This window comes from Carcharodon carcharias, chromosome 3 (genome assembly GCF_017639515.1).
Source record: "Carcharodon carcharias isolate sCarCar2 chromosome 3, sCarCar2.pri, whole genome shotgun sequence".
In the NCBI taxonomy this organism is placed as follows: Eukaryota; Metazoa; Chordata; class Chondrichthyes; order Lamniformes; family Lamnidae; genus Carcharodon; species Carcharodon carcharias.
The window spans coordinates 225,345,046-225,365,020 of NC_054469.1; the positions used below are offsets into that span (position 1 = coordinate 225,345,046).

A 19,975-nucleotide genomic window follows, 5' to 3' on the forward strand; every position below is an offset into this window, starting at 1 on the left:
ACCGTTGGCAATGAGAGCCCACCTGGTTGTCTTCAGATGTCAGCAGCAACATGTCGTGACAGCCTGAGCATTACGAGGCACTGGGGGCTCAGCCATGTTGAAAGAGTTAACCCTCTGCCTGTAGACTCGGAGTTGGGGGCTCACACCTTCTTGGAGCTCAATCGTTGCATCCATACTTTTTGCCCTGTGGAGGGGCATGTGACTGAGGACAGGGCGTCCGGTGCTGCTGTTGGTGTTGATGCTCCTCTCATTCTTCATCAGAGGAGCAAGATGGAGCTGCAAAAACTGTTCCTGTGCTACGGTGAAGGCTGACAGAAGGGAAGTGCAAATCCAGGTGTCTCTCACCTGAACATGGCTTCAGCTCTGCCATTTTACAATCTGAAGGCTTCCCAGCCTGTCAGTTTCACTGAACAATAGTTCCCCAATATGTTCTCAGTTTGCTGAGCCTGGAAGATTCCACACAGCCCAGAAAACCCATGTTCTGACAGTTAAAGCCAGGATGCTGGGTTCAAGGCTGGATCAATTGGCCCCGTTGTATAAATTAATCTCTTACCCGACAGATTCACAGGGGTTTCCCCACTTGCTTCTGAAGCTGTCCGAATGAAATCGGGAAGTGGGCTGGATTGTGTTGGGTTTCCAACCCGATGCTGCTTTTTGGGTCTTTAAGCCCTGGCGACAGCCAATCCCACACCTCCCTTGGCTTTTAAGGTTTTGTTCTATGCTCCTAATTAGAAAGCTCAGGATTCCATATACTTTATTAACTGCTTTGTTAACCTGTCCAGCTGCCTTCAAAGATTTGCGCACAAACAACCCTAAGTTTTTCTCCCTTCTCGCATGTCCTTTATAATTGAACTTTTTGGATGTATTGTCTCTGCTTCTTCTTCCTACAAAAATGTTTCACTTTATGTCAATGATGGATGTAGTCTGAAGAAAAAAAAAATTGCATTTATGTAGCTCCTTTCACAACCACAGGAAATCCCAAAATAAAAGCAAAATACTGCGGATGCTGGAAATCTGAACTAGAAGCAGAAAATGCTGGAAAAACTCAGCAGGTCTGGCAGCATCTGTGGAGAGAGAAACAGAGTTAACGCTTCGAGTCTGTATGACTCTTCTTCAGAGCTAAAGAGAAGTAGTAACATGATGGATTTTATATTGTTTAAGTGGGGGTGGGGCAGGTGGAACAAGATGGATAGGTGGGAGCTCAGGAGAGATTGACAAAGGTGTCGTGGACACAGGACAAAGCGAGTATTAATGGTAGTTTTAAAGACTAAAGAAGGTGCTGATAGTGGCATAAAGTTAAGATAGCAGAACGTGTTAACAGCAGAACAAAGGCCAATGCTCTGTGAAATCAAAACATAAGAACACTTAACAGCTGGCCCTGTGTGGTGGGAGAGGGGGCAGGGGGAAAGAAAAAAATTAGATTAAAAAATTGATCCATTAAATTAAAAAAAGGGGGTAAAGATAGAGGAGAGAGTGGAAGCAGGAAATCCCGAAGTGTTTTACTGGTGATGAAGTATTTTTGAAGTGCAGTCACGGTTGTAATATACGAAACGTAGCAGCCAATTTGTGCACAGCAAGCTCCCATAAACAGCAATGTGATAATGACCAGATAACCTGTCTTTTGTGATATTGTTTGAGGGATAAATATTGGCCAGAACACCGGGGACAACTCCCCTGCTCTTCTTCGAAGTAGTGTCATGGGGTCTTTTACACCCACCCAGAGAGCTGGCAGGGCCTCGGTTTAACATCTTATCTGAAAGCTAACTTTAATTACTGACTCTATCACCACTCAAGTCTGCTTCTCATAGGACGGAAAATGGTGGGAATGAGCTAAAGGTGAAGTGAATCGGAATGCAGAGATGATAGGATTTTTTTCATTTGTGGGATGTGGGCGTCATTGGCTGGGCCAGCATTTATTGTCCATCACTAAATGCCCTTGAGAGCTGGTGAGCCGCCTTCTTGAACCACTGCGGTCCATGTGGTGTAAGTACACCCACAGCGCTGTTAGGGAGGGAGTTCCAGGACTTCGACCCATGGGCAGTGAAGGAACAGCGATATGTTTCCAAGTCAGGATGGTGAGTGGCTTGGAGGGGAACTTCCAGATGGGGGTATTCCCATCTGTCTGCTGCCCTTGTCCTTCTAGATCATAGCAGTTGTGGGTTTGGAAGGTGCTGCCTAATAAACGTTGGTGATTACCTGCAGTGCATCTTGTAAAAGGTACACATTCGGTTTTATACAATTCTGCTGCTGCTGATGGCCCACAGCGCCTCATGGATGCCCAGTTTTGAGTTGCTAGAGTTGTTTGAAATCTATCCCATTTAGAATCTGTCAAGGATTCATTTTGCTGGGTACGTTCATTTACCCACCAATGAATGGCAAAAATGGGTCCAGACCAGATGCAGGTTGAGAGTGTTTGGCAGGCTGACACCTTCCCTACCGGGTGTTAACCATAAATGAGAGAAGCCTGCTGATCACACAGTGAGCCCTTTGCTGGCCTCTGCCAAAGTCTCAGGATCAACACAATGTCACGTTCACCAGATTCCACAAGTGATCATTCTGTGCAAATCATCCAACATTCACACGATACATTGCGCCCTGGCTTGAAGCTTATGAAAAATGCATTTTTTTTAGAAATTCGACTTGGTCCCAACCCCAGCACTGAAATGCGAGAGGATATTCATTTTGTTAAGCTTACTTTTAGTTTCCGATCGTGATCTCCACTGCAGAGGGAATTTACAGAGACTTTAAATGTTTTCCACATTGGATTTAGATTGTTCATGATGACCTATGGAAGCAGAGGAGAGAAATATCAGATATTGTGTGCTCCCAGATAATCTGTTGAGCTTTACTATTTCAATATAACTCCAATTTCTCTCAGGGTTAGCAAAATAAATATAAAGACCTGCATTTACAAAGCACTTTTTACAACCTCAGGATGTCCCGCAGCACTTTATAAATTAACTACTTTTGAAGTGTAGTAATGTAGGAAACATGGCAGCCAATTTACAAACAGTAATGACCAGATAATGTGTTTTTGTGAGGCTGATTTAGAGATAAATATTGGCCAGGATATGGGGCAAATTATCTTTGAATTGGTGCCATGGGATCTTTCACATCCACCGGAGGGGGCAGACAAGACCTCAGTTTAACATCTCAGCTGAAGGAGAGCACCTGCAGCAGTGCAGCATCCCCGCAGTACAGTAATGGGGTATCAGCCTTGATTGTGGTGCTCAAGCTCTGGAGTAGGACTTGTACCCACAACCTTCTGACCCAGAGACAAGAGTGCTACCCATTGACCCATGATCAGCTGGATTGCAGATCTGAAGGAACTTTTATGTTTGCGATGGACTCTGGAGTGTGCTGCTCCCGGGCAACTGTTTTCCCTGATTCTAACCAGGTATAATACTTGAGGTAAAATGGATAGTGACACCTCCCACTCTCCCTCCTCCCAAAACATGGTGTGGGGGGTGGGGGGGAGAGTGGAGGGGAAGGTTAAGGGTTAGCTGATCACTAAACATTGTACCATCCACTGTACTAACGCCAGGTACCAATAACCTGTATAAGTATTCCCACAGGACTAGCTCACCACCTACAATGGTGTGGCAAGCGACTCAGTTCAAGGGCAATTAGGGCTGGGTTACAAATGCTGGCCTTGCCAGCGATGCCCACATCCCAGTAATGAATAAAGGAGAAATAGGAAGTGCCATGGTCAATGGCAATGAAGATCTTGATCTGCAGTGCCAGCAGACTGCAGACAATATTTCCTTTATAAATCAGCAGAAATGCTGCCCTTCTCCCATCAACCATATTCCCTAAAGTAAAAGCCTCTATCATTCCAGTTTGATGAAATCCAGCTCAACACCACAAGAATGTGTACTGTCATCACATGAGTGATCGCTTTAATCTGCTCAATATTTGATTCCTCTACTGATTCAGGTCTATCTCCGATCAGCACAATATATATATATACATACAGCCACAAACTCTATTTGTGGTCACCGATAACACAAATTTATTTTTATAATTTAACATTGATTACAGAAAATCATAGCCCGTGTAATTCTGCAAGCACAAAATGGCTTCCAGACCAATATAAAACAATCTTTCATGCACTGAGTATATATGAGTGCCTCTGCAGGCTATATAACTCCTGGGGCACCACAGCACATCAATACTATGCACTTGCAATTTTTGTACACAATTATCTTCCATCCGGCATCAGTAGATAATAATCAGGATCAGAAGAATGGCTGTTCTCAAAATCATGAGGAGTCTGGGCGGAGTGGCTAGGGAGAAGCTGCTCCCATTGGCAGAAGGGGCAAGAACCAGAGGGCACTGGTTTAAGGTGAAGGGGCAAGAACCAGAGGGCACTGGTTTAAGGTGAGTGGTGAAAGAACCAGATGCAACATGAGGAAAAATATTTGAGTATTGCTGAAAAAAAGAGATATGCCTTTGAAATTTTTCATCTTGCACTCATCAAGACAGACACAAGAATGCCAAATTTCAAAGGGCACAACAATTCATACTGCATGAGAAAAGGGGGTGCTGATTGGTTGGCAAGTTGACTCTGATTGGTTGAGGTCATGGAGATTCCACCGTTATTGTCCTATTATTAAATTATTGTCCCCTACACTTCTGTTTAATTCAAAAATGGCACCATGCCTGGACATGTTTCTTTTGCCTGCGGAGGACTGGTCCCTTTGTACAAGCCTAAGTGAGCCAAGCAAGGATAAGTGAGCCATATTTGAGCCTGACTGATAATCTTCAATTGGTTGTTAATGTAATTCTTAGCACACTTGGGATTGTTCAGCAAGTGCTGTCCAATTGCACAATCACATCTAACATTTTAAGCAGTGAGTGCATAGGATCTGGAATGCACTGTCTGCAAGTCTATTGGAGGCAGTTTCAATCACCACTTTCAAAAGGCAATTGGATAATTATCTGAAAAGCAGGTCCATGGGGCTATGGGGTAAAGGCAGTGGAGTGGGACTGGCTGAATTACATGTACAGAGGACCAGTATTGACATGGCAGGCCAAATGGCCTCCTCCTGTGCTGTAACTATTCTTTAATTCCTTTTTTTTTTCTTTCTGGTGCACGGTTAAATAGTATATGGAAAATTTACAATTCTCCCAATGGTGCCAGTGGATCACTTCAGCTATTATCTTGGCTGAGATCAGATAACTCATGCACAGGCTAATGATGGGATCTGGGGTCTTCCAAGCTGGTATGTATGGTTCCATTCAACACTCGCTTTTATCAGATAAAATGAAATGTGAATCATTTTAAGTCTCAAAATCCTTTTTAATCAATTGGTCTATGCCTTTATCCCTTTGCCCTTCAGTACCAATAAACAATGGAGAAGGGCGTTGATATTCAAGTTTACGATTTTACATCAGATAATGAGCAGAAAATCTTCCCCTTCCCTGCCCCATGAATTGTCTGTTTACAGACCAGCAGGAACTTGAAAAGCCAATTCACACATTCGGAAGGTCAGTGACTTGCATCTGTTTTGAGCTCTTACTTATAAATATAAAATGTTAGAATAATTACCTGGATATTAAATAATTGCGGCACCCATTTTTGTAGAATGTTAACATTTTTTTCCCCCATATAGAACATCTCTGCTTTTTATTTTTCTGCTACCACTTCCAACTGCTGATGTTGTAAGAGTAACTGGACCATTTGCATGGCTGCTTTCTGTACATCTGCGCTGTTAGTCCTCACCTTGATCATCGTAAAATTCACACATGGTTTAATCATCACATTTAGCTGAATCCTTGATAGTATCTCAGAGCGTTGATGGTTGAGTCGGTGAAGGGGCCAAGACTTCCTTTGACTAAACTAAACTGGCTCCAGCCGAGACAGGCTTAATCCCGGAGTATTTCAAATCCTACCCTATTACTAGATTTTTAAAAAGTTCTTTCATGGGATATGGCCGTCACTGGCAAGGCCAGCATTTGTTGCCCATCCCTAATTGCCTTTGAACTGAGTGACTTATAAGGCCATTTCAGAGGGTAGTTAAGATTCAACCACATTACTGTGGGTCTAGAGTCACATGTAGGCTGGACCAGGTAAGGACAGCAGATTTCCTTCCCTAAAGGGGATTAAATGGGTTTTTACAACAATCGATGATAGTTTCACGGTCACCATTACTGAAGCTAGCTTCACAGTCCAGGTTTATTAACTGAATATAAATTTCATTAGCTGCCATACTAGGATTTGAACCCATATCCCCAGAGCATTAGCCTTGGTCTCTGGAAGTCCAGTGACGTTGCAACCACACCACCATCTCTCAAATGCTTGCTGGGCCAAAATAACCCAATTCCTAGCCAGCTTTCTCATTACCTTTAGGGACCACCCAAGGCAAGAATTAAGAGCAATTAGAGCAGGCAATGTGCATGAGCTTAAATGGCAAAACAATCTGGGTGAAGAGAAAGGCCATTTCTCATTTCTATCTCCCAACAATTGGTATATGTTAGTGCTTTATCAAAAAATCAAAGCAGCAATTAGGAGTACCTCTGTTCTGTGTACGAGTTGCTGTGTTCCATCATCATTCATCCTGAAGATTTCGAGAAATGGGTCTGATTTGCTGAAAAAATCCTAAAGAAAATAGAGTTTTTACCTTAATTCACAGGCAACAAGCACAGCGCAGTCACACGAAATTAGTCATATTTTAATCATATACAAATATAGGGATCTTGAATAGCTAACACAGCCTGTGCCTATAATGCTCCCCACAGATCTTTTTAAATCTGTAGACTATTCTGTGGATTGAGGCATGAGTGAAGATAACCAGCTCAGGATACAGGCCGTGTATCCATTATCTGTAAATCTGCAAATTTCCAAAAGCCGCATTTTTTTGAGCCCCATCGACCTCTAGCGCAGGAAGTCTAGTTGTTTGTCTGCACTTTTTCCCCTTGATTTTTGTGGTGAACATGTCAAAAAGCAGCTTATTACAGGTGCCCTGTATTTATTATTCAGTGCTACATCTTACTTTGCTCGCCATTTTATTTACTTTAGACTACAGCTAGCCTAGGCTTAGGTTATACGTGGTATCCGAAAACTGAAACGATCTGAAATCCGAAATGCAATCGGCCCCAAGGGTTTCGGATAGTGGATACCCGACCTGTAGTTGGACTTCCTAACTCTCTTATAGCAGAAACTGTGAAGATGTCAGGTTTGGCTTTCCTGACCTTTAACCCCAGGAAACCTGCTCTTCCCAGGTATCAAAGGTCAGGGAAGAAAATGGGATGGAACTTGGTTTCATTGGGTCTCCGCCCCCTATTTAATTGCCCTCGGAGTTATGGAGGCTTCCCCAGGGTGACAGAAGATGCAGGAACAGCGTGCCAATGCAAATGAGATGATCCTGATGTTCTGTCTGCCTCCTCGTCAGCCCATTGGCCAACATATATGAATACGAGCCTATGGAGAAGCAAGTTTTAGGATTAGCATTGGAATGCTCATGGACTGGAAGGTCTGCGCAAGACCAGGAAGGGAGGTTACAGCCTGAAGATTAAAGAGGCATCTTTGGCTTCAGTTCTTTAGACTGCCCACCTAAATAATTTCAGGAACATCGGCTGGTGTCCAGGAACACAGGGGTCTGCAGCTGTGCTAGAATCTCCTCCCCTTCTTGCCAATACAAGGCTCTTCTCCAGGGTGGACCTGTGCCTGGGGGTGAGGGAGGAGCTGTCCTCAAGTCATAGCAATTGCTCATTACAGGGGCTGAAAAAAACAGACATGCTGTTGAAACTTTGTGTCTTACAGTCATCAGGACACACACAAGAATGCTAAAGGGAGCAACAATTTATACTGCATGGAAAGAATGCAAGGACCTTCTCAAGCAGTATAAATTGATGCTCCCTTTGAAATTTGGCATTCTTGCATCTGTCCTGATGAGTGCAAGATGAAAAGCTTCGACAGCATGTCTCTTCATTCAGCAATGCTCAAGTTCAGTACTACCATGTGACTATTCATTATAGGGAGTTCTACCAACCCATTGGCCTAGAGGAACACAAACACCACAGAGACACTGACTTTTATCCAGTATGGAATGTAAGCTATGGAATGTAAATGGGGGACAAGGGTGGGGGAGGGGGAGATAGAAAACATTTTGCCTACTTTATTTAGATTTTAGAGGATTTATTTCTTCTAAAAAGAGATAAAATGTAATTAAAAATGTTCTATTTTGTTTTGCTATTAACCACTTGGAAAAATAACCATTGAAAATCAAGGGTTGAATTTTCCCAGGCCCTCAGAGATGGTTTTGGAGCTGGAATCATGAGGAAATCTGGAAAGATGCTCATTGGGTCAGCTTCCCAACATGGTCCCGCCTCCTTGCATTTTTCCCAGAGATGGTCCAATGGGGTTTAATGCCAACCTGCCCGGGGAGCCAATCAGATGTGGTAATGAGCCACTTATCTTCAATTTTCCAGGACATAAGAGATTTCCTCTGGAGATTCACTCCAGAGTCACTGGGTCAAAATCCTGGAGCACCCTCTCTAACAGCACTGTGGGTGTATACCTACACCACAACAGCACTATGGATGTATCTAGCGTATTCCGAAAATGGATCAGAGGAGGCTACGCAGTGGGAGCTCCGAGCTGCAACTCATTTGAGGGTTTGAAGTTATTCATCTACAGTAATGTACAAAGGGGGATCTGTTTCCCCAGGCAGCAGGCCCCCCCTTCATTCTCTTCAGGGAGATAGAGGTCTCTGTTAATGCTTGGCCTGCTACAATGGCAGCCACTTCCCTCCCCCTGAAGGTGCCTCCCCCTGCGGTCACTGCCGCTGCAGCTGATTGGACCTCCCATCGCCGGCAGCCGGCCTCCGCCCCGTTCCTATTGGCTGGGGCTCCTGGAGGCAGCTCCTTAAGTGGCCATCTCCAGGAAGGTCCCGTCAGACATCCCAGCACTTGGCCATTTCTGGGCTCCCCACCTGCAATTCAGGCTAGGGTCGGGATTGATGCACCAGTGGCAAAGTTCAGCCCCAAGAACCTGCAATGGAAAACGAAAGATCATCGACCTGAAACGTTAACTCTGTTTCCCCGTCTACAGATGCTGCCAGACCTGCTGAGTATTTCCAGCAGTTTCTGTTTTTACTTCAGATTTTCAGCATCCACAGTATTTAAGCCATCTTATAATGTCCTGAGTGGTATTCTTATTCCACATCTCGTCTCCACAACTAAACATTACACCCCTCTATGACTGCTATCACAGCTGTGTACTTCCAGCAGTTGTGAATCCTCTATTCACTTTCTCTAGTCTGTGGTCAGAAGTGATTCTAAGCAATTGGATTAGCAAAAAAAAAAAGAGCCAATTTACATTCTATAATTAACTTATATTATTACTAAATGAAGGAACAGATGATGTGAAGTACGTTAAAGGCTAAAATTGATACAGGGTGGTGGGGGAGGTGCTCCCGTCATGTTAACCAGCCGCTTGAGTGTGGCCTCGGATAGTCATCAGCTGCTACCTTGAACTCTTGCTGCTTCTGCTAGTATTGCCCATTCTAAGATTGTAGCGAGGTAGCTGGGAGCTAATTAGCCTTCATAAGCCCGCAGTATCCTAGCTCATTTAATATGACAATCGGTAGGTGGGAGGTTTAGTTTAATCACATCTCATTCGTAAAAAGGTGCCTTAACATTTTGTGAAAGTCTGCACCTTTAATGAATAAGGCCATTTTGACTCCTGTCATCTACCCCCATCTCAGCTCCAGCCAAGATGCAGAACTTGTAAAAATGAGGGAGGGTGAACAAGCAGGCATTAGATTTTTTTTATTATACTTTCACAGGATGTCACTGGCTGGGCCAGCATGTGTTGCCCATCCCTAATTTCCCTTGAGAAGGTGGTGGTGAGCTGCCTTCTTGAATCGCTGCAGTCCCTGTGGTGTAGATACACCCACAGTGCTGTTAGAGAGGGAGTTCCAGGATTTTGACCCAGTAACAGTGAAGGAATATATAGTTCCAAGTCAGGATGGTGTATGGCTTGGAGGGGAACTTGCAGGTGGTTGTGTTCCCATGTGTCTGCTGTCCTTGTCCATCTAGATAGTAGAGGTCATGGGTTTGGAAGGTGCTATCTAAGGAGCCTTGGTGAGCTCCTGCAGTGCATCTTGTAGATGGTACACACTGCTGCTACTGTGCATCGATGGTGGCGGGAGTGAATGATTAAGGTGATGGATGTGTCGCCAATCAAGTGGGTTGCTTTGTCCTGGACGGTGTCAAGCTTCTTGAGTGCTCTTGGAGCTGCACTCATCCAGGCAAGTGGAGAGTATTCCACCACACTCCTGACTTGTGCCTTGTAGATGATGGACAGGCTTTGGGGACTCAGGAGGTGAGCTAGACAGAGACTAGATTCAAGTTGATAAAATATTCCGCAAATATTGACAGAATTACAGGTTGGCATGAGGAAAATGGCAACTGCAATTCCCAGCTTGTTTTTGAGCTCCTGTCTGCCCTGATAGAGCAGTCAGTATTTATAAAGGGGGCAGATGGAAGTTTCACCCTTAGTAGGCAAAAAAGGACCCTTTAGTAAGTGACGAAGCACCAGCATGTCGGGGGTGGTGGTGGTGGTGGGAGGGGGCGGGAGGTGAGAGGGGGTCGGAGGTGAGAGGGGCTGGCTTCTACCAGTCTCCCATTGAAGTTACAGCAGAGATTGGCAAAACCACACCCATGGAACTTTGGCCCTGTGTGTCTGTGATATTGACCGATTGTAATATTGTAACCGGGGTAGAAATTGCAGTCAACAGAATTAAGTATCAGGCGGAGAAGGGCGATGATCTGATATCACCTGTTCACCTGCTTTGTAACACCCCCGCAACAAGTTTCCACCCTGTGAGCCTCATATCATTAATCACGTGACATTGCAGACCAATCACATCCTTGGTAAATACATTAACCTATTTTCTTGTCATGATCATTTCCCATTCGTTAATTCTCCATTTCAGCTATCCCATCCACTCTACCTCCTCTCAAGTGATTCCAGATCTTGCTTGGTCAGGACCCTCCCCATCTGCTATTCCATGACTTCCATCCCCAACCCGAACCCCCACTGAATTCTCTCAACACCGCACTCTGCCACTTGTTAAGGTGGACAGCAGTGTTTAGTTTAAGTTTTTTAAAAACGGTTATTTCAGTGCCCACTGTCCCCAGTCCCTCTGGCCTGAGCACTCCTACACCAATACTTGGGAAGTGGGTGAAATTTCACAAGATCTTGGTTTAGCATCAAACCCTTCAATTCCTCGATGAAGATGCACGATGAGTTTCAAATGAAAACTGTTCCAAAGCAAGATGTTTGCAACCACAGGTGTGGACTGCAGTAACGACACTTGAGCTACTCTGCATAGTTTTAAGATGTTCTTCGTACCTTTTCATTTGGGTATATAGAGGTTTTAAATCACTGTGCTGACTGAAAAACTGCCCCCAATGATGCTGAATCTTAACACTAACGCACTCACTCTTGTACCTCACCGGCACTCCTGACATGAGCCTTCCCCCTGCCCCATCAACCTGTGCTCATCCTCTGGTTCTCAAGCAACCATACCCCAGTACAGCTTACAATCTCACTAATTATTAACAAAATTACTTAACACCAAAGCACACAGAAGTGCTTCATGCAAAAGAGAGTGGCTGTTTCAATTGGCAATCGCTTACTTCTACGCCGTATAACAAAGTGATAAATTAATAATTGATTTCAAATACTCAAGCATAACTCAGATAAGCTTTAATTACAGACTCTCATTCTAAGTGGAACGTAACTTAAGTGTTAAACATGCAAACTATATATTGTGCAGTACCCTGTATTTAAGATGCTGAATTTGAGATTTTTATTCATACATGTAATTAATTCATGTATATAATTATATTTGAGTGAACACAGGCCAATAAATATGATAAAAATTCACTGTGACTGTTCACTGATTAATACACAAGCTTGTTTTACCCACATTAAAATCTGATCCATTTTCCTACGTATGCATATTTCAATATGCTTCAAATATCTGCATATTAAAATTAGTTCCTCTGCAGAGCTTAGGTTATGGTCACTGCAATAGAGGCTTTTGATAAAGATTTTCTGTAACATTATAAGAGATAAATTAGTGTGTTTCTTGAAAAATAGCTGATGTAACGGGGTTAGAGCTGGGAAGCAAGGAAGCAAAAGAAGAATTCCCAATCTGACACTTCCCATGGGAAGCAGTGTTTTCAGGGAGCGTATATCAGATTCTGGGGGTGCAGAGATGTGCAATTACCTCTGTCACTTAATCACTGCACTCACAGTAATAGTTTAAACCATTGTCTAAAGATCCTATTTAGCCATTGAGCCCACAATTGAGGAAGTGCCCACTATTCTCCCCGTATGAATTTAATAAGCATAACAGTAGGTTTTACATCACATGATGCTTCTGAAAGTTACATTAAGCTGAAAGCACGTCAGGATTATCAGTGAGCTATTTTACTAGGGTGAGAGAGGCATCCCATTCCCAGGCTAATAACTGTATCACCCTAGAAGGCTTTTGAAGATGCTGAAAGATAACATATGGAGTAGCAGAATCATAGTGCCAAATGGACTGATGGGATGCAAGTGCACACCTCCGATTCCCCCACTTGGCGAGATTCCCGATCTGATCCGTACAGCTATGGGGCAAGTTGCTTTCATGCAGGAGGGCGTTGATGGTGCCATGCTAACTCTCCGAGTGGCCAGCTTGAGAATAGCACTGGTGGAGGGCCGAGAACAGAATGTGCTCCAACACGAGCCCCTTCACAAGTAAAGGGGTAAGGCAGGAATGTAGGGTTGAGGTTACATTCAGATCAGCCAAGATCTTATTGAATGGAAGAGCAGGCTCGAGGGGCTGAGTGGCCTACTGCTGTTCCTTATTTGTATGTTCGTAACTTGCTGAAAGGCAACCGGTAAATAATTTGTTAAGCAGAAGGCTGCCTACCCAAGGTGTCTACCCTCAATATTTACTCCCTCAGATGACAGCCTTTACTGGCTGCCATTTGAGAGAAAAGCAGGTTAAGAAAAGGCCAAAGGCAGTTTTCATAGAGAGGGGGCTTGGAGCGCTGAACGTGATTCTTCCTGGTTACTCCAAGTGGAAAGTACCATAGGTCAGGGACAGAAATAATCAACACCTTTGTCACCTTTATATATAGAGCAACAAAATAAAAATCAAGTTCTTCACAAAATGGACTACATTTCATTTCAAAACAGAAAATATTAAAACTACTCAGTAGGTCAGGCAGTTGTCTGTGGAGAGAGAAACAGAATTAATGGGCTTCATCTTTCCAGGAAGCTGGGGGCACATTGGAAAAGTAAGGGCAGCCACATTGAGACTGGGAACTGGGTAGACTGCCCACTCCAGGGAGGTGGGCAATCAATTAGGGCAACTAAGGCCCCACTTAGAGGCCATTCTGCGATGATGTGATATTTTCCCATCATTGGAGCGATCCCCCTGCTGAGTACAGAGTCTGCTATCTCATTGGTGGCAGCCTCCCTATTGCTAGCCAGACAGCAATCAGAGCCAGAGGCTCCATGCCCCAATTATGGGTCTATGATGGGGATGGAAGGCCTTCAGCATGTCCGACACCAATTCCGCAGAGAGGTTTCCCCCTCCCCACTCCAACAGCTCTTCCAGCTTTAGGCCTCTCAATCTGCTGATTTCTCCCCAGGAAACCAAGAGCGCCTCCTTGTTGAGGCACCCGCGAGATGGCCTTTCTGCTTCCAGAGGGATTGTCAGCCGTCAAAGTCCTGCGGGCCCTCCGATTGGGCCTCCAGGCTTCGGAGCCTTCCCACTGTCCTTCACAGGACAACGAGAGAGGCAGCAGACACGGAAGGAGGCTCCCTCCCAAGAGGTTGTGCCGGTGGGAATGCTGACAATATGGGCAGGCTACAGGTTCCCTCATGTCCAACGTTCCAGGTCGACGATCTTTCATCACTAGAGATTACAGGCCTGAAGCGTTAACTCTGTTTCTCTCTCCACAGATGCTGCCAGACCCGCTGAGCATTTCCAGCATTTCCAGTTTCTTTTATTTCAGATTTCCAGAAGTAATTTTGTTGTGTGTTCAGTTTCATATGGATTGGCTCACAGAGAATTTTTTTTTAAAAAAAGCTTCAATAGATTAATTCGGAATGGTTTACAGAGAAAATAAAAATCCTATTTTATTGTCAGCTTCAAGAGATTAATTCGGAAGAAAAAAATCAATTTGGCCGGCTCTTTTATCTCCTCACAAATGTTGCCATATCAATTGACAATCTGTTCAGGGAGCCAGCCCAGAAAGGTGACAGCCTGGATCTATTCTTATGCCACAACTGACAGTGGTTCTCGTCAACAGGTACAAACTTTCAGGATTAATTTCATTCCACTTGCTTCAAGAATAGGAACACAGGGCTGGATTTTACGAGGTGTCATGGTTCCTGCACCCGCCCCTCCCACCCCCTCCCAGGCTTATAAGTCAGGGGGAACCCGCTCCTGATGCCAATGGTTACCCCACATCAATTTAGCGCTGAGAGCAGTTGATCGCTTTGAGGCAAGTCTTCCGCCCCGTTCTCGGCGGTGGGGGAGGTCGCGCGTTAGAGAGCTGCCGGCCACTCAGGTTAGCCAGCAGCTCCGCGGTCTCAGCAGCGCCACTGGGAGTGGTGGTCACTGCTGGGACTACATGCAGTCCCCAACGTGGAGGTGCCTGGGCTGATGAGTAAGACTGGGGTTGGTGGGGTGGTGGGGGGGGGAGTGGCAGGTGAGTGAAGGGGCTACTTTCAAGAGGCCAGGCAGAGGGTCAGGGGGTTAAGGAAGTGGAGGAGAGGGAGGAGTGATCTTGGGGGCAGGGTGTTTGGTTCTAATGGACCTAGGGGGCCCCCAAAAGAGTTCCACCCCCACTTTGCCCAACAGCAACCTGTGGAACTAAAGCTGCTGGGCTTACCGCATGGCATGCGTCTCCCTCAACGCTGTGGGTAATATACTAAATGTGGTGGGATGAGGCCCTTAAGTGGTTATTAATGGACCATTTAAGGGTCTTGATAGGCCCAAGGGCAGGCGGGCTGCCCAACACCACCTCCTCCTCCATAAAGCGTCAAACAGATTGAGGGCGGGTAGGCAGTGGGCAAGCCACTGCCAGGTTTCTCATGCCCCCCACCCCCTGCCTTCAAAGCCCTTGGCAGGAGTGTGTAAAATCCAGCCCCAAGGAACTGGAGGAGTCCATTCAGCCCCTTTTCTGCCAATCAATTAGACCATAGGTTATCTATCACATGGGTTCTTGAATTTTGTAGATCTACGATGGTGACTGCAATTCACTTGTTTGTAAAAGCTCTGGCTTGAGTGGAGCCAGTTAGCAAGATGGTTAGCACGTGGTTCAGATTAACACCAACAGCGCAGGTTCAATTCCCACTCCAGCTGAGGTTGGCTGGGACCTGCCTCCTCACTCTGCCTGCAAGTGGAAGGCCATTTAAAAAAAAATTGCCAAGAAAACAGCTCAGGATGAAGCATCAGCAGACAATGCACCAAGGATCTGCCTTTGGACACACCATATGTGAATCAATAATTTGAGGCTAGAAGATGAAGGGGTAATCAACTGAAGCCATTTTAAGATGATTAAAGAAGTTGATAGGGTGCATAGTTAGTCCCTCTGATGTGTGAATCCAGAACAAGGGGGCATGTCCTTAAAATTAGAGTTCATTGATGAAGTCAGGAAGCACTTCACACAGAGCAGTGAAAACCTGGAACTCTCTTCCCCAAAAAGCTGTCGAGACTGGGGGTGAATTGAAAATGTCATAACTGAGATTGCTACTTTCTGCTTGGGTAAGTGTTATGGAACCAAGGTGGGTAGATAAAGTTAAGATACACATCAACTATGTTCATTGGAACAGGTTTGAGGGGCTGAATGGCCTAAGCCATTCCTAAGATTGCAGCCTATTCTGTATTCCCTAGTTTACCAGTGATCAACGGCAGTTCACCAATACCATTTCATTTTATGTTGTGGTTTATTTTTACAGGCCCCTTATTGGCTTTTACCACCTGGCTGCAGGGACGTTGTACCAGCAGATGTTAACTGGGGCTCAGCCAGATCTCAGTTGTGGCCAAAGTTTGAATAAAATTAAGAATTACATTGAATAGGCCATTCAGCCCAACCAGTCCATGCCAGTGTTTATACTCCACTAGAGCCTCCTCCTTTTTCCCTCATCTAAATCTACCATCATAACCATCTCTTCCCTTCCCTCTCATATACTTGTCCAACCTCCCCTTAAGTGTATCTATATTATTCGCCTCAGCCACTCCCTGTGGTAGCGAGTTCCACATTCTCACCACTCTTTGGGTAAAGAAGTTTCTTCTGAAGCCCCTATTGGATTTCTTGGTGACTATCTTCTATTGATGGTCTCTGGTTCTGCTCTAACCCCACATGAGAAAACATCCTTCCTGCATCCACTCGATCAAAACCTTTCATCATTTTAAAAGACCTCTATTAGGTCACCTTTTTTTCCCTCAGGAAAAAAGAGACCCAGCCTGTCAATCCTTTCCTGATATGTATACCCACACATTTCTAGTATCATCCATATCTCCCCTACACCCTCACCTTTGTGATATTGCGGCCAGAACTGCACACAGCCCTCTAGGGGTGTGCTCTGGCCAAGGTTCAATATAGCTTTAACATAACTTCCCTACTTTGACCTGAAGGATCTTTCTGAAAGGAAGAATAAGGCACAGTGGGAAAGATGGGAGAGGTGAGTCTTTACTGGTGTGCCCGCCCCCTGCTCTCTTCTCATTTCTCCTCATCTCAGATGATGGAACAGTGGTCAGCACTGGCTACGACGCAGTTGTGCGTCCGGATTCACATCTGAAAGAGAGACCGACGTTAGCGTTGAGGGGAGGAGGTTGATGAGCCCAGCAGCCCCCCCTCGTCAGACTGAAGCAGGAGCTTCCAATCGGCAATGACATTTTGTGACAAGAATTTTGTAATCACCTCAGGCAATTACAAACACGGTTGGGAAGCCAGAAAAGAGACTCTTAAACATGCCTAAGCAGGTGAAAATTAAAATTGAACATGCTGAAAATTGCATTAGCGCACATGAATGCATTCCTGTACAGAACCAGGCTGTGTACTGATAGCTCAAGTACAGCTCTCAGTCTCTAATATCGAAAGGATCCTATAACTTTAAATTTAAAGGTTGGAGAAAAAATATTCAATGAAAGGATGATTAACACCACTAGAGATTTTTAAAAAAAAAAAAATCTGATCTGAATTAGGTTTTGGGTAATTTCTTTTTCTGCCCTTACCTTATCATCGAGCTTTCTCGCGCTGAATGTCAATTCCACATAATCATCGTTCCCCGACAATTCTTCTGCAATCACCTGCAGAGAAAACAAAATTAGAGGCAGTCAGAATCCCACGAGAGGGAACATCAGTCTCAGGAAGGAAAGGGGGCAGGATTTGCCGCAAGATCAAGGCCACAGAACGAATCACGGGATCACAGAATCGTTACACTGCAGAAGGAGGCCAGTCGGCCCATCTTGTGTGCGCTGGCCCCCCTCCGAATGAGCAATTCACCTGGCGCCCTTCCTCCACCTTCTCCCTGCGACCCTGCTCATTCCTCCTTTTCAGATAAGTCTAATTCCTTTTTGAGTGCCTCAATTGAACTTGTCTCCACCACACTCTCAGGCAGCGCATTCCAGAGCCCAACCGCTCACTGCATGTTGCTTTTGTTTAGACAAAGTTTGCCGTGTTGATTGAGGCCAGAAATGCTCAGGAGAAAAGGGAGACAGATCAGGACTAAGCTAAGGTCCAATGAAAAGTAGATACGGATTCACGGGGTGGTGGGATCAATCAAGGTGGAAAAACAGGGTAATTGCATTTATTTCTCTGTTGACTGACTGTCTAGGGGCTAGTTAGCTCAGTTGGCTGGAAGGCTAGCTTGTGGTTCAGAGAAGCACCAACAGCATGGGTTTGATTCCCATTCCAGCTGAGGTAGATTTGCCTCCTCACCCTGCCCCTGAGAGTGAAAGGCAATGGCAGACCACCACTGACAAAAACTGCCAAGAAAACAGCTCAGGATAGAGCATCAACAGGCAACGAGCCAAGCATCAGCCATCTGGCAGGACACACATACCATACCTATTGCTTGAATCTTTTCACAGAGCTCCTTATGCGGGTCAGAATAAAGTTAGAGAGTCAGAATCCTCCGAGGGAGCATCACATTTGTCAGGTAGCAGGCCGGCTCCCACTGCTGCCGGCACAATCAGAGGGACAGGTGGGCACCACTGAGGCAGATAGGAAACCTGTGAGGGTACCTCAAACTGGAGGTATCCTCAGGGATGGAAATATAACTTTACATTCTGGGTGGCTGGGGGTAGAAAACCCTCACAGACTGAAGGGAAAATCCCACCGGGGGGGGGGGTTCCTTGGGGCTACAAGGGCTGCCTTTCATACTGGCAATGCCCTCTTTGGGGGTGGGGGGCAGACCACCACTGGTGACCCCAGGAAACGGCCCTTAATTGGGGCCTAAATTATGCAAACAGGTTGGCCTCCTCCAAGCAACGGGCAGCCGATCTGCAGTCTCACCCACCCCTGGGAAACCTCCCTGGCGGTGGGACTGCATGAGGGAGCCATCCCAACGTGGCCCCTGCTTGTTTCAGTACCCACCCCAACACCCGCATCCCCCACCATCCCGGGCCAGGAATATTCTGCCCAATACGTAGCCTGCACATGGTCAAACACAATAAAAGGATCTTGTTTAAATTATATGTGGTTTGTCAGGCCTGAACTGTCTTACAATTTACCCTGGGGCAGTGAATAAATGTGAGAGAATAAGCTTGTAAAGCAGCAAGGATCTTGGATTCTTGCTTTTATAAATAAGATATAAAATATAAAAGGAAGAGTGGTAATGCCAAACCTACACAAACCATTCAGAAGGCTACTGTTGGGATATGGTGGTCCCTCCCCACTGGTGTTGGTCCCCTTACTTTAGGGAGGATATGAAGGTCATGGAGAGGGTCGTGGAGAAAGTCTCATGATACCCGGGTGAGATGATTTACTTACGAGAACAGAGGAGAGCAGCTGAGGTACATTTGGTCATACAAAGAAAGTAAAGGAGGAATTGGATCATGGCGATTAAAATTCTGAAGGTTTATCAATGCATCAGACCCTCTTTTCACTGGTCAGTGATTCAATGTCTAGAGGCCATAAGTGGTTGTAATTGCCAAAAGAGTATTTTTTTTCCTTTCAAGGTGTGAATATTGCTGACAATCCCTAATTGCCGTTCAATGGATGGCTTGCTAAGACATTTCAGAGGGCAATTTTGGGTACGGAGTCACATGTAGGCCAGACCAGGTAAGAATAGCAGATTTCCTTCCCTAAAGGACATTAGTGAATCAGATGGGTTTTTATGTCAATCGATGGTAGCTGTCATGGTCACCATTATTGAGACTAGCTCCATATTTGTTAATTAACATTAAATTCCACCAGCTGCTGTGGTGGGATTTGAACCTATGCCCCCCAAAGCGTTAGCCTGGACCTCCGGGATTACAGGTCCAGTGACCCCACTACACCCCCATCTCCCCCACCACCTCCCCCCACCCCCCATAAAATGGAGAGATTGGGAGAATTTCTAATCTAAAGTTTTGTTTGGACAATGGAAAACCCTGACAGAAACAGTGGCTGGAAGCAAAACCAATAAAGGAATGTTCAAGGAGAGGGGAATGGGACCAAGTGAGCAGTTCTTGGAGAGAGGGCCACCACGGGTGTTGAGGGCTGAGCGGCTTCTGTCTGTGCTGTAAAATCCAAGGGTCAGTGATTGGCGACTTGGGTGCCGCGGAGCCACGCTGATATACAACAGCAAAATCTCACAGGCCCGTGGGCGGGACCGTGCCCAACGTCATCGCGCACTCGTGCGATATTTCGCTCGGCGGGTGCACGCAAAAGTCGGAAGGATGCCGGCCGACAGTTAAGCAGGCAATTAGGCCCATTGACGGCGCAATAGTCATCGGTTTTGCGTGGC

At 45.5% G+C, this 19,975-nt stretch overlaps 1 protein-coding gene across 1 annotated transcript in view; it reads right to left on the reverse strand.

Moving 5' to 3' along the window:
* cpne4b (copine IVb) overlaps positions 1-19,975 on the reverse strand; it is a 335,964-nt gene that overhangs the window by 107,350 nt on the left and 208,639 nt on the right. The window contains exons 4-6 of the mRNA XM_041184286.1: positions 17,259-17,333; positions 6,518-6,601; positions 2,696-2,785 (exon numbers count right to left, since the gene is read on the reverse strand). Of these exons, the coding sequence (XP_041040220.1) occupies positions 2,696-2,785; positions 6,518-6,601; positions 17,259-17,333 (249 nt within the window). The remainder of the gene's footprint in view (positions 1-2,695; positions 2,786-6,517; positions 6,602-17,258; positions 17,334-19,975) is intronic.